This window comes from Elephas maximus, chromosome 19, assembly GCF_024166365.1.
Source record: "Elephas maximus indicus isolate mEleMax1 chromosome 19, mEleMax1 primary haplotype, whole genome shotgun sequence".
Taxonomy (NCBI): Eukaryota; Metazoa; Chordata; class Mammalia; order Proboscidea; family Elephantidae; genus Elephas; species Elephas maximus.
Genome location: NC_064837.1, coordinates 34,372,109 through 34,385,924, shown reverse-complemented (window position 1 = coordinate 34,385,924; position 13,816 = coordinate 34,372,109). Strand labels below are relative to the sequence as shown.

The window sequence follows — 13,816 nt, the reverse complement described above, 5'->3', positions numbered from 1 at the left end:
CTCAGATCCTCTGTCCATTTTTTAATTGTATTGTCTTTTTATTATTGAGTTGTAGGGTTTCTTTATCTATTACAGATGCAAGTTCCTTATTAAGTACCTGATCTACAAATGTTTTCCCCCATTATGTGCGTTGTCTTTTCACTTTCTAGGTGGTGGTCTTTGAAGCACCAAAGTTTTAATTTTGGTAATGATGACTGTTTCTCATCAATTGTTTTTATATAAAAGTCTGGGCAAGTTTTAATTTTGTATTTAGGACTCAGTATCATAGCCTTTATTGAAGTGATGCCCTTTTTGAGTGGGAAGATTTGCTTTACTAACACTTGAACAATGCTATTCACAGTCACAGGCAATATGGTGTTTTTGTGTAGAATAATTCTGTGAGCACAATTTATATATTGTATTACAGTGATTTAAAATGGAAACATTTATACCTACAATATGAAGCATGATATAGAGTGTATTTAACATCTTAAACATTCAAAAAAAATTTTATCTTCTATGCCTGTATTTTTTTTTTTTTTAAGTGGAATTGTTTCTTTAATAAAACTACGCTGTAATCCTGTATATATATGTTACCATTGGTGACATCTTCGGTATTATAATTCTTTTTTTCTAATAATGTTAAAAGGGCTGGGAAAGACTGGAAAATTTGAATAATAGTGTGTATGATATTAAATCATTAACTAGAAGGACTTTAGACTTTAAACTTATCAATAATTTAAGGTGCTAGTACTTGATATCCTTCTGTGGACAAATTACCTCCAAATTTTAAGCTGAAAAATCACTAGACTGTTTGGAAAATGGTTACAACTACATGGCTTTTAGGTTTTTACTACTTGTATAAAGAATTCTATGCTGTTGTCAATAAGTTATACACCTATAAAAAGTTAACTTTGCAAAAGTTATGTGATAAGTATATTTACAACAAAAGAAAGATCAGCTGCTGAGGCTGCTTATGTACAACCAAACACCTCATGGGATTTGGTTTGAAAGTTTAGAGTCATGGTTTCATGGGACATCCCAGTCCATTGGCCTAATAACATGTTTAGTGCTTCGGTTTTACCTCCCAGTTCATTGCATAGTGCCTGGGGTCTTAAAAGCTTTCAAACAGCCATCCAAGGCACAATAATTGGTCTCTATTCTCCTGGAGCAACAGAGGAAGGAGGAGAGTCCGGAATAGGAAGAAATGGAATATATGTGGCTACCTGCCTCCATGAACAACTGCTTCCTTTGCTACAAGTCCAGAAGAACTATATGGTGCCTGGCTACTATTACTGAATGTTTGGATCAAAGTTTCTATAGAAGAATTTTGATCAAAAGGGAGAAAATGCAGAACAGAGGTTCAAATTCCCATGGAATCCAGGCTTTTTGGAACTATAGAGGCTGGGTGAACTCCCAAAAGTATTGCCCTGAGATAATCTTTAAACCTTAAACCAAAAACATCCCCTGGAGTCTTCTTAAAACCAAACAGTAGTTTAGCTTAACTAGTAAAGAATTTTTTTTTTTTTTTTTGTATCTTGAGCACTGTGCTCTTTTAAGAACTATCAGGGATCAGATTGACAACAGAAGTTCTAAAGATTAGATAGAAACCTTAGGGGGCAGTGAGCATGTGTTAATGGGTGAGGAACAATTTGGAAAAGGAATGTGTGAAGGGTTGCACGACTTGAAGAGCATAATCAGTGTCACTGAATTATACACGTAGAAATTGTTTAATTGGTGTATGTTCTGCTGTGTATATTCTCAACAACAAGAAAAAAAGAAAAGAATTCTATACTGTTGTCTTGGTTATAAAAGAAAAGTGTAAACGCATACAAATAGCATGTGGGGGTGTTACTGCCATGTTATTCCTGTATCCAGTTTTATTCAGTTACAGCTGCAAAGCAGGACTATGTAACGTATGGCTGAGTTTTTCTCTCCCCCCCAACACACTCTTTTTAGCTCCTCAAGAGTTGCTGATTTATGAAATGGCAGAGAATGGAAAAAATTGTGACCAGAGACGTGTAGCAATGAACAAGGAGCAACATAATGGAAACTTCACAGGTAAAGTCTGATGGCTTGGAGGGAGGAGATTACTGGTTTAAAGAACATACACTTTTCATTAGAAATCCATTACAGGTAGTACCCAACTGACTGTGGGTTCCGTCCTAAGTCAGTTTTGACATAAGTCAAATACCTCATTTTTGTTTGTTTGTTTATTCAGTAACTTTATAAATCCAGTGGTGTTTTGAACAGTAATTGATAAAATTGATTGACCACCTGAGAATGATACCATCAGCAAACTACCTGCTGCAACGTATTACTAACGATAAGATGTACCAGAAAAGGATGGATGGTCATATGTGAGGTTCACCATAACTTGAATCCGTTGTAAGCCGGGGACTACCCATACTTTTAATATTCGTTATCTTTTGATAGTATCTTCAGGTAAGTTAAATTATGGGTCAGAGCCTATAGAATGGTTTTTCACAGTGATAGCAGAAGCAGCTTGGCCACAGTCATATCAACAATGTTCCAGGTGCAGGGTTATTACTTGTTAACCTCATGGTATGTTAAGTATTCAGTAGGCTTTGTTTGCGGCTCAGTTTTATTATGCCAGTTTGTGACTTTAAAAGTAGATTATAATTTTGCTTATTGCAATATTCTTAAATACACAATTCTCCAAAATGTCAACAGTGTGATTGTTGTAGATGTATTTAACAATTTTAGTTTGAGATGAATAAATTTTTATATTTAAGCAAATTTGGAATTTGCAGTAATTTTTTAGTATATTTCACTTTTATTTATACATTTACCACAAAAATAACGACTTTTGTTGATATGGATGATTTAAATAGGAACTTTCCTTATTTCGTTGAAAGGAAAATTAAAGATTTTTCTTTTTGCGAATTGTAATGGTTTTCTTTTTAACTTCTGCATTGCTTTGTATTTCAGAAGCATTGCAAAAAATACTCCAGCATAGTTACACCACAGAAATTATCTTCTATTGGAAGAAGTGCAAGCTCTCTGAAATAGTAGTTTCTGTCGTTTTAATCACTGCGTTGCCTAACAGGAGACATTCTGCTTCACTAATCTGACTTTTGAGTTACTTTGATCTTCAATAAATTTTACATTTTTTCATTTTGAGTTCAACTTAAAACCTGTGTAAACCATCATTAGTGGTTTTTATTTTTATTTACTGGCTAAGATATATAGGATGGAAAAACTTCAATTGGAAGATGAAAGAAGGCCTTTTTGTCCCTCAGCTGAAAATACATTGGAATTAAGATGCCTACATTCCATATAGTGTCAGCGTTTTTATGTGCTTCTACTCAACCCCTTAAAGTTTTCAACATGAAGAAATTCTCATCAAACAACATTTATTAAACATTTTGAGTATTCAGGAATAAACATTGCATACATCATAGTCTCTTCCCAATGGGAGCTTTTGCACATTATTTTTTCTTTCTTTCAGCAAGCACGTACATTTATATATTCTTCCTCTTCCCCCTCCCCTGCGTTTTATGTTAATACACTAAAACCTTCGAAAGCTGGAACCTGTATAAGCTGAAAACCTGTCAGAGAAGGAAAACTCAAATATTTTCCACTAATAGTGAGTGATAGAAAAGTGTTAAGACTGCACCCTGTCAAAGGTGGAAAACTGAAAACCAAGGAAGCCAGATCAAGTTCTGGCTCTCACAGGCTTCACTGTATTAGCATGGCATACTTACTCTTCTGTACCATGTTTTTTTACTGAATATTTCTCAGAGGTTGGGCTGTAACTACTTGAAGAACTTATTTTTTACTGCGGCTACGTAGTATTGCATTGTATGAGTGTACCATACTTTGTTTAATCATGCCTCTGTCCTCTGTTCATCACATTTAAGTTGTTTATAATCTTTTGCTATTAAAAATAACGCTGCAGTCAATAAACTACAAAAGTCATGCTACTTGTGCAAGAGTGTATCTGTAAAATATATTCCAAGAAATGGAATTATTAGGTTACAGTGTGCGTTTATAATTTTGATAGATGATAATAACTAGCCTTAACTGGGAAAATATTAGCCCAAGAGACAGAAAGGGCCACATAAACCAGAGACTCCATCAGCCTGAGACCAGAAGAACTAGATGGTGCCCACCTACCACTAGTGACGGACCTGACAGGGAATACAACAGAGGTTTCTTGATGGAACAGGAGAAAAGTGGGGTGCAGAAGTCAAATTCTAGTAAAAAGACCAGACTTAATGGTCTGACTGAGACTGGAGGGTCCCCAGAAGACATGGCCCCTGAACTGTCTATTAGCCTAGAACTAAAACTATTCCCAAAGCCAGCTCTTCAGACAAAGTTTAGACGGGACTATAAGACATCAAATGATACTTGTGAAGAGTGCTTCTTAGTTCAAGTAGATACATGAGACTACATGGGCAGCTTCTGTCCAGAGGCAAGATGAGAAAACAAAAAGGAACAGGAGCTGACTGAATGGACACGGGATATCTGGAGTAGAAAGGAGGAGTGTGCTGTCACATTATTGGGAGAGCAACTAGGGTCCCATAACAATGTGTGTATAAATTTTTGGATGAGAAACTGACTTGAACTGTAAACTTTCACCTAAAGCACAACAACAACAACAAAATAATAACTAACCTGAATTGGGAAACCCTGGTGGCGTAGTGGTTGAGTGCTATGGCTGCTAACCCAAAGGGCAGCAGTTTGAATTCTCCAGGCGCTCCTTGGAAGCCCTGTGGGGCAGTTCTATTCTGTCCTGTAGGGCCGCTATGAGTCAGAATTGACTGGATGGCAGTGGGTGGGTAACCTTAATTGGGCGCTTACTGTCAAACTCTTCTGAGAGCTTTACATATGTTAACTCGCTTAATCGTTACAGTGACTCTAAAAGTAAGTATTATTGTTATCCCATTTTACGGAAAACAAAATTGAGGCATAGGAAAGTTCACTAACTTGCCTAAAGTCACATGGCTGGTAGGTGGCAGAACCAGGGTTTGGAACTAAGCGCTTGCCTCCAAATTTTGAGCCCTTGGTCACTTTGCCCTTCACAGAAGTTAGACCAGTTTATACTGTACAAGAGTCCCAACCAAGACAAGAGTAGAAGCTTGTATTCTAACAATGAAATAATTGCAAAAACAATGCTAAGAGTAGGGCAGAAGCAACTAGCCCAGACTCATCATCTTCCCAAAATTTCTAGTGCTACCTCAAATTCAACTGCTGGGATTTTCAGTACCATTCCTTTAGAACACCTTCTGCATAATGGTTTCATATCCCTCAGTTCAGGGAAGTAGCAAAGATCATTTTTTGCTAAATTGTTCTCTAGGTAACACTGATTAAAAAGTAGCAACTGTGATAATTCAGCTCCTTTCTAAGCCACTAAGGTGTTCCTAAGTCTGGACTAGTTGCCACTTCCGAGGGTTCTAGGACATGTGAGTGGTAAGCTGGGACATGGGTAAAATTCTGTTTTCATCCAGTATGCATCTAAGCACTAGTACATTGTACCGTCTCTCTCCAGCACTGCTTACAATAATAATAACCTGCAAGATTGCCACTAATAGGAAAGAGGTAGGCAAATATACAGATAAATTAATTGCTATGGAAGCTTAGGTTACAGTGACAAACCACGATTCTTGGCTTTCTGTTGCAGATTTCAGGCACACTTGTATTGGGCCACTTCTGTTAATACAATTGTGTTCCAAGGGTTGCCTCTCCTAGAGAAGGAGTATTTTCAGTTAGTACTTGAACTATTTAAACTTGCGTGACCCAGATATGAATCACGTTGTTTGAATGTTTGAGATTTATATGTGGTCTTTCAGATGTGGAAAGGTGGATGAATTTTGAAAGTATGAGCATAAATGTCAAAAATTCTGTTTTAACATCGATGTTACTGTTTTTCAGACTCCTCTTCAATGAATGAAAAGAAGAGGAGGGATCGGGAAGAAAGGCAGAACATCGTCCTGTGGAGACAGCCACTCATTACCTTGCAGTATTTTTTTCTGGAAGTCCTAATAATCTTAAAGGAATGGACCTCAAAGTAAAGAATCTTCCATTACCTTTTATATTAACTTTGTTTACTAATTTTAGAATGCCTCAGCAATCTCCCACCCCCTGCCACCTCCTCCATCCAAATAGATTGATTACATTTAAAATATTACCATGGGAATATATATATTCTCCTTTCTGTAGTTTGGAGCACAATAGGTTAGGGAAAAGTATTGCTGTTTGCTCCCTGGATTGTTACAGTTGACCAGTGTCTTATGTTGAATCTTCTGTGGAAAGAGGAACACTAAAAATGAGATTTTTTTTTCCTCCTGTCTTTACCTTCCGGAGGAATCAAGCCTATGTACATTAGTTACACTGATTCTTTAGCAGGACAAGGTTCAGGATATGTGGCACTTTTACTGTTAGTTTGAGCCAATGGAAGAGGACTCTGCCATGGAAATGTGTTCTGTCTTTAAATTTAGTATTTGTAAACCCTGTTTCAAATATGAAAGAGCAAGTTGGACTTTTACATAGCTTATCATTTTCAGGCTTGCACTTCTGAGTTATTACCTGTACTTTAAAGATATTGTACTTTTGGGTTTATAAGGCATTTTATAACATTTTTCAGCTCATATGATCCTTTCAGCAACTCTACGAAGAAGGTAAAGTAGGTATATGATCATTACTATTTTAAAGACAAGAAACACAATCATTGGTTAAATGGCTTGCTCTAAGTCCAGTATTTAAGGGGCTTTAACCCAGGTCCTCTGACATAAAGGCCAGTGCCCTTTTCATTACACTGTAATGCTTCTCCAAATTAGAAATTACGGTGTAACCAAGATGGGTCTTTGTGTAAGGGAATGACTTTGGTGAGAGTTTTGATAAGGAATGGGGTGCCCATGTACTTTTCCTTGACCTCGCTCTGCGCCTCCTTCCCTCAGAGGCCGCAGTGTTATGGTATTTAAGTACAAAAGGGTTAAGAGCTTAGCCTAGAAAGAACTGATTCTACTGCTCAGCTAGAAAGCCAACTGCTTTAACAAGAAGGTATTTTAAGAGTGATGAATCCTGAAAATGAGACTGCAAGGTATTTCTTCATTTGTTTTTTTCATTTATTTTTAAGATTATGGCATCGTCAAAGCATTGTGGTGTCTTTTTTACTGCTGCTTGCTGTGCTTATAGCTACGTATTATGTTGAAGGAGCACATCAACAGGTAAGAGGTTCAGCAACTCAGTTTCTGCTCTTGTACCTTCTCTAGTCCCAAATAGTTTAAAAATTGGACTATTGTGGGTCTCATAGATTTTCTACATTCATCATATTTAGGCTTCGCTTTGTCTTTTAACCTACCTTATAACTAGTATCTTAATGTCAAAAAGGCAAGTTCATTTGCCTGTAGTCTGTAAGTAGAACATTACTGAGGGGAAAAAAGGACATTTGTCAACCTCTTTTGTTAAAATAGCAAAACATCAATGTATTCTAATAGCAAACAGTACTAAAATTATATTTCATATTTTAAATCAGTTTATCTCTAGTGATAATTTTATAGTTTTAAATGCATTTCATTTCTGTATTTTTAAGAAACCTGTGTGTCCTATTAAGAGCTTGCTGACTTTACTTGCCAAAGCTGGAATCTAGAAATAAATTCCCGTTTTGACTTGGATAATCAAGAGTGTATTCTTTCACAAACATTATGTTAATCAGTGCCCCACTCTTACCACTGTTTATTGTCATACTTTTTTAAACAAAGTTTTTGTAACTTAAATATCTTAAAAATTTTTATTTTCATAGTTTTCTTATTAGTAATTTACTTTTGTCCTATAAATGTCAGCACAGTAGTAGGACTTTAAAAGTTTAGAAACAGAGTCTTTATTCCAGTTGGACACTTTCTTTGCTCATCTCTGCAATTGTATGTTAATGAAGGAATTAGGCCTCTTCAATGGATTTTTAATCTTAATGTTTTCTTCCTTTTTGAAACTTATTTGTTGTTTTTAAATACCATATTTCTGTTTAGAGAATTCAGATTTTTTTCCACCTTTTTGTTTTTCAGTATGTGCAACGCATAGAAAAACAATTTCTTTTGTATGCCTACTGGATAGGCTTAGGAATTTTGTCTTCTGTTGGGCTTGGAACAGGGCTGCACACCTTTCTGCTTTATCTGGTAAGAATAGCTTTCTTTTAATAAGTAAAATTGGAAGAAATTTTCTATCTTTTAATTGGTGCTTTCTTCAAATGCTAAAATTCTAAGATTTGTATTTAATTACCTTTGTGTTTTGGAAGCATTCTGATCCTTAAATCTTCTCTTTAATTCGATTTAGAATTCTGTTTTGCCTTTCCCTTTGGATTGACGCTTTAAGAAGAGGAGGAAAAAGAAACCCTTAGGCAAATAAGTTTGTTTACTTAAATTACTTCAGTCAGGAAATTTTTTTTTTCTTCCAGATTTTAGAGTAATGATTCTCTTGGTTATGTAATTGTCATTTTAATAAAGTTACTTAAATGTAAAAAATTTTCATGTAAGACTTCGGGAGAATTTGAACAGTTTACTTTTTCTGTTAATCAGCAACAGAGAAAGTACTTTAGCAACTAGAGTGTCTTCCCTCACATCCTCAGATACCATGTACACACTTGGGTGGTTATTTGGGGATTCTTAGTGAAGGTAATTGTTGAAGTATTAAGGATGTAGAACTGAATTCTTTCTTAAACCCTTTTGAACCAAAGCATAAAAAGTACCCTTTCTGAAAACATTTTTTTTTTTTACTTAGTAGAAATATACTGAAATGATATTAGGGCTGGGACTATGTTGTGGCAAGCAAGACACATAGGGCACAAAATTTAAAGAGGTACTCGCTCTCAGGATTATCTAAGTATGGTGTGAGTGCCACTTTAAATTTTGCTCCCTAGATGCCTCACTTGTTTCACTCTAATCCTGTCCCTGAATAATACATTGAGAGCAATTCCATTTTTGATAGTTTTTTTTTTTATTATTACCTTTTCAGTCTCTTGTCATGAGTCTGTTCAGATTTTCAACATCATTTTGTCCCCCATTGTAAATCTTCTAGTTTTGGTTAATCCTGGAGAGTTCATTACCTACGTTGGTACCTGGCTGGTGTGGTCTTGTATCCTGGATTCAGGTTATTATCTGACGTTGTTTGTTCTCAAACCGAAGGGCTCCCTTTAATAATTCTTGTAAGTTTGGTTTGGTTTTTTCATATTCCCTTAATTTCTGTTTATCTGGAAATGTCCTAATTTCACCATCATATTTGAATGAGAGTTTTGCAGGATATATTATTCTTGGTTGGCACTTTTTTCCATCAAGATTTTGTATATATCATCCCGTTGCCTTCTTGCCTGCATGCTTTCTGCCGAGTAATCAGAACTTAGTCTTCTTATTTCCCCTCTGTATGTGACTTCTTGTTTTCTTGAGCTGCTCTCAGTCTTTGATTTTAGAGAGTGTGATTATGATATGCCTTGGTGATTTTCTTTTGGGGTCTATCCTATAGGGGATTTCATTGAGCTTCTTGGATGGTCAGCTTTTCATTTTTCATGATATTGGGAAGTTTTCTGTCAGCAATTCTTCGGTGATCTTTCTGTGTTTTCCGTTTTCTCCCTCTGTTCTGGAACTCCCGTCACTTGCAGATTTTTGCTTTTGGTTGTAGCCCACATCATTCTCAGGGTTTCTTCGTTCTTTTTTGATTTTTTCTCCAGTAAAGTGGTATCTAAGGATTCGTCTTCAGTTTCGCTGACCCCGTCTTCCATTGTTTCAAACCTTTTCAGGCCTTCTGTGACACTACGCATTTCTGAAATCTTATTGTTTATCTTTTAGATTTCTAATTGCTGTTTTTGTAGGATTTATAGTTGTGAATTTATTTTGACATTTTGTTCCTGTATTATTTTCCTGAATTCTTCCATTGTCTTCTCTTTTCCGTGATTTTGTTTATTTTTTCCTCATTTTTGTCTGCTTTTTCCTTCAACTCTTGGCTAAAATCTGTGTATTATATTAGGGATTTGAATTCCCTGTTAGGTAGTTCCAGTGCCTTTTCTTCTGCTGGAAGGTCATGTGGTGTTTTATTTTAGACTCCTTCGGGAACCATCATGCCGTGTTTTTTTTTTTTAATGTTTTGATATTGTCTGCTGTCTTCGGGACATTGAGTAGTTATTTTCTTCATTTGTTGATTGTGGATTTGTTTATTTCATCCAGCTTTTTTGTTTTATTTGGTTATATCTGAGCAGGCGGGCTGGGCATTCTTTGTTGTTTGCCCACATGTGGGCACATTACTTCTCACCACCTTGTCCAATGGGCAGGGCCAGTCATTCAGCTATGGTACAGCAGGGCAGGTCCAGCAAAAGGGGAGGGGCTGGAATGAGTTGTTCGTGGCGTGTACTGGGGCTGACAGAGCGGGCCAGGGGTCAGTGCAGGGCAGATTCCAGTAGACCATGCCTGTGCTGCTCGGGGATGTGATGTTCAGTGCACGGTGCAGATAGGCAGGAGGGAGGAAGGACATTGTGATGTGTGGAGCTAAGTGGGTATGGGAAAGAAGAGAAAGAGAAGAGAGAAACAGGAGCCAAAAAAAAAAAAAAATGCTGAGGAGCCTGCCATTGGAGTGGCACAGACCCAGGAAAGCCATGGCTTTCTAGCCCAGTGGTGTGGCACAGCCCGTCAAGAAGGGACAGATACGGCATATGCAGCTAGATGGGTGGAACAAAGGAAATGAAGGAAGGAAGAGAGAAAAAAAGAAGAGAGAAAGGCACACGCAGCTAGGTAGTCAGGAGAGAGGAATGGAGGGACTGTAGAGAGAGATAAGAAGCAGAAGGAAAAAAAAAAAGATGCCAGGTGGTTGGGAGGAAGGAAAGGAAGGGAGGTAGAGAGGGAAAGAGAGAGATAAAAAACCGAGAAAAAAAAGAAGACAGAAGAAAGAGGAAAAGAATGCCCCAAGGGGCCCCATCAGAAGTGTGTCCCCAGCCGAGTGGCACTGCATAGTCTATCCAGAAGTTGCAGAGATAGCACACAGCACCAAGTGTTCAGGAGAAGGGTGAGGAAGGGCGGTAGAGAGAGACAAACTGAGAAAAAAAGAAGAAAAGAAAAATGCCCCAAAGGAGCCCACCGGAAGCAGGTCTCCACCTGAGCAGTGCTGCATAGCCCGTCAAGAAGGAGTAGAGATGACATATGGCACCAGCTGTTCAGGAGAAGGGTAAGGAAGGAAGGTAGAGAGAGGAAACTGAGAAAAAAAAAAGAAAGAAAGTAAAGAAAAAAATGCACCAAGGAAGCCCACCGGAAGCAGGTCCCCAGCCGAGTGGCACTGCACAGCCCATCAAGAAGGAGCGGAGATGGCACACAGCTCCAGGTGTTCAGGAGAAGAGGAAGGAGGGAAGGTAGAGGGAGACAAGAAATCGAGAAAAGGAGGAGAAAGGAAAAAAAAAGATCCCCTGGGGGAGCCCACTGTCTTGGCAGCACAGACCAGGGAAGTGGCTCCCAAGCCTCTAGGCACTACACAGCCCGTCTAGAAGGGATGGCAATAGCACACAGCACCAGGTATTCGGGAGACAGGAAATGAAGGAAGGTAGAAAGAGGTGGGAAACCAAGAAATGAAGAAAAACAAAAAGTAAAAAGAAAAGAAATGCCCCCAGGGATCCCACTGGTGTGGCGGCGCGGACTGGGGAAGTGGTTCCCCAGCCGAGCGGTGCTTCACAGCCTGTCAAGAAGAAGCAGAGATGGCACACACAGCCAGGTGTTCAAGAGAAAGGAAGGGAAGGAGGTAAAAGAGAGAGAGCCAACCAAAAGAAGCCGAGAAAAGCAACATCAACAAAGAAAAGGCACTGAGGGAGCCGGCCAGTGTGGGCAGGGCGAATCCAAGTGGCATGGAGCCGGCGCTTCCCCAGCTGAGCAACCACGGCATGCCAGGAACGGTGGAGGCCGAGCAGGGAGAAGAATGGTGGGGGGTGGGAAATCACGTATCGTTGGATATTGGGTGCTCTGTCTCCTGCTGGGAGCTCTGTGAAGCTACCTTCGCATACTTTCTGTCCACTGATCTTGGTGACCGAGGAGTCCATGATGCCAAATCTGTGCTGCATTAGCTGATAGGGGACCTCCATTCTCTATCTTGCCTCACTCTCTGTTCTCTATCAGTTTCCTAATCCATTTGGTGCTTGGTTGAGTTCTTTATCTCGTCATTTGATGCTTAGGGTTCCAGGATTGACGTTTGTCTCTGTTTTACTTAGTTTTTCAGGTCTTTGCTGTGGAAGGACAGCATGGTGCTTCTGTCTACAGCACCATGTTGGCTCTGCCTCCCCTGCAATTTCATATTTGAAAACAGTTTGGTGTTCATTAGGGGAAAAACAGGAGAGGATGTCCCTCAGCTCTGCTGATTGCTGGATTAATAAGTTCATCACTGCAGACACTGGCAATCTCTATGCTATAATGATTTCATCTCTAAAGCAGGTATGCTAAGAATTTTGCTGATGTTTGCTTGCTCATTTTAGCCCAAATAAGGACATAAATCCTAAGGAGGTAACCCATATCAGTGTTTCTCTAATAACCACCTTCTTAGAAGCATACACTGTACCCACCAGTAGAGGCTGAGGCAGAAAGGAGAGAAGAAATTTCAGGTTACAGCATGCCTTTCTGTTCTTGTCTAGGCCTGCTTTCTGTGCTTCCTGGGAAAAAAAACAAATGAATGATTTGTAGCATTTATAGCATTTGAGTAATTTAGAAGCATCTGAAAAGCAACCCAGATAGCAGATTCTGCTGAACTTTAAAGGGGATTTTGATAAGCCTTAAAAACTACACCAGAACTTAAAGAAATTTGTTTAAAATCTGATAAGCTTTTTTTCCTGTTTCTCTTCACATCCATGAGAAACCTTTAAATTTGTAGATATTTATAAAATGTCTTGATATTGAAAGCATTATAATTCTGGTTCCATTGATTCATGTATCCAATAAACAATTTAGGAGCATACAAATAAGATTTTATTACAAAATTGGTTTTTGGGTAAAAGTAAAGTCATCATTTCCATAGATCGATTAGTTATTTCTGCAGTTGATCAGGGTAAAAGATTAATGGAATGTGGTTAGCCTTTTCACAATTTCAAATTTTGCCATTTTAGAAGGAATTCTAAAAGAGCTATTTGAAGGGAAGTATCTTCAGGTGCTGTATATATTATACTATTTGAGTAAGTATGAAGATAAAATCAAGGAATTCCTGAAATTTTCTGTTGCATTATACATAAAAACTATATAAAACTTTTGTGGCATTATCACTGCTGATAAGAACTAGAGTCCAGGGTAAATCAGGCCACCTTTTCAGTTGTAGGTAAATTTGAAGGAAAAAAGAAATGTATCAGTGGCATTTAGAATTCTTTAAATTCCTTAAAATTAAATAAAACTAAAGCAACTAAATCTGCACTTTAGGAAGATATAATTCTGCCTATAGTCTGAGGGATAGATTGAAGGTGAGAGTGAAGATGGACAGGAAGGTCAGTTAGGTTAAGAGCTGATGAGAGACATAGGCTTCTGAGGAGGTAGCAGGAAGTATAGAGCAAAAAGGATATTTATTTTAAAAAACTTTGCTGTGAAGTCAAGCAGAAGGAAAACAATGATATGATAATTCAGAAGAGTAGTTGGGATGGCAATGGTATTAGTATGAAACAGGACAAATCTGAGAGAAATTTTAGAGATACGATCAAAAGGGTGTGGTGTGGTGATTTAGTATAAGAGTACCCAAAACCAAACCAAACTCATTGCCATCAAGTTGATTCCAACTCATAGTGACCCTGTAGGATAGAGTAGAACTGCCCGATAGGGTTTCTAAGGCCATAAATCTTTATGGAAGCAGACTGCCACATCTTTCTTCCTCAGAGCAGCTG

At 38.0% G+C, this 13,816-nt stretch overlaps 1 protein-coding gene across 2 annotated transcripts in view; it reads left to right on the top strand.

The window, feature by feature from the left end:
* Positions 1-13,816, top strand: part of VMP1 (vacuole membrane protein 1) — a 121,635-nt gene that overhangs the window by 12,823 nt on the left and 94,996 nt on the right. The window contains exons 2-5 of one of the 2 annotated variants that reach the window (XM_049861577.1): positions 1,939-2,040; positions 5,878-6,013; positions 7,082-7,172; positions 8,007-8,117. In XM_049861577.1, the coding sequence (XP_049717534.1) occupies positions 1,965-2,040; positions 5,878-6,013; positions 7,082-7,172; positions 8,007-8,117 (414 nt within the window). In that variant the 5' untranslated portion in view covers positions 1,939-1,964. Of the gene's footprint in view, positions 1-1,938; positions 2,041-5,877; positions 6,014-7,081; positions 7,173-8,006; positions 8,118-12,179; positions 12,393-13,816 lie in introns of those variants that run through there. The other variant, XM_049861578.1, reaches the window with a different exon arrangement.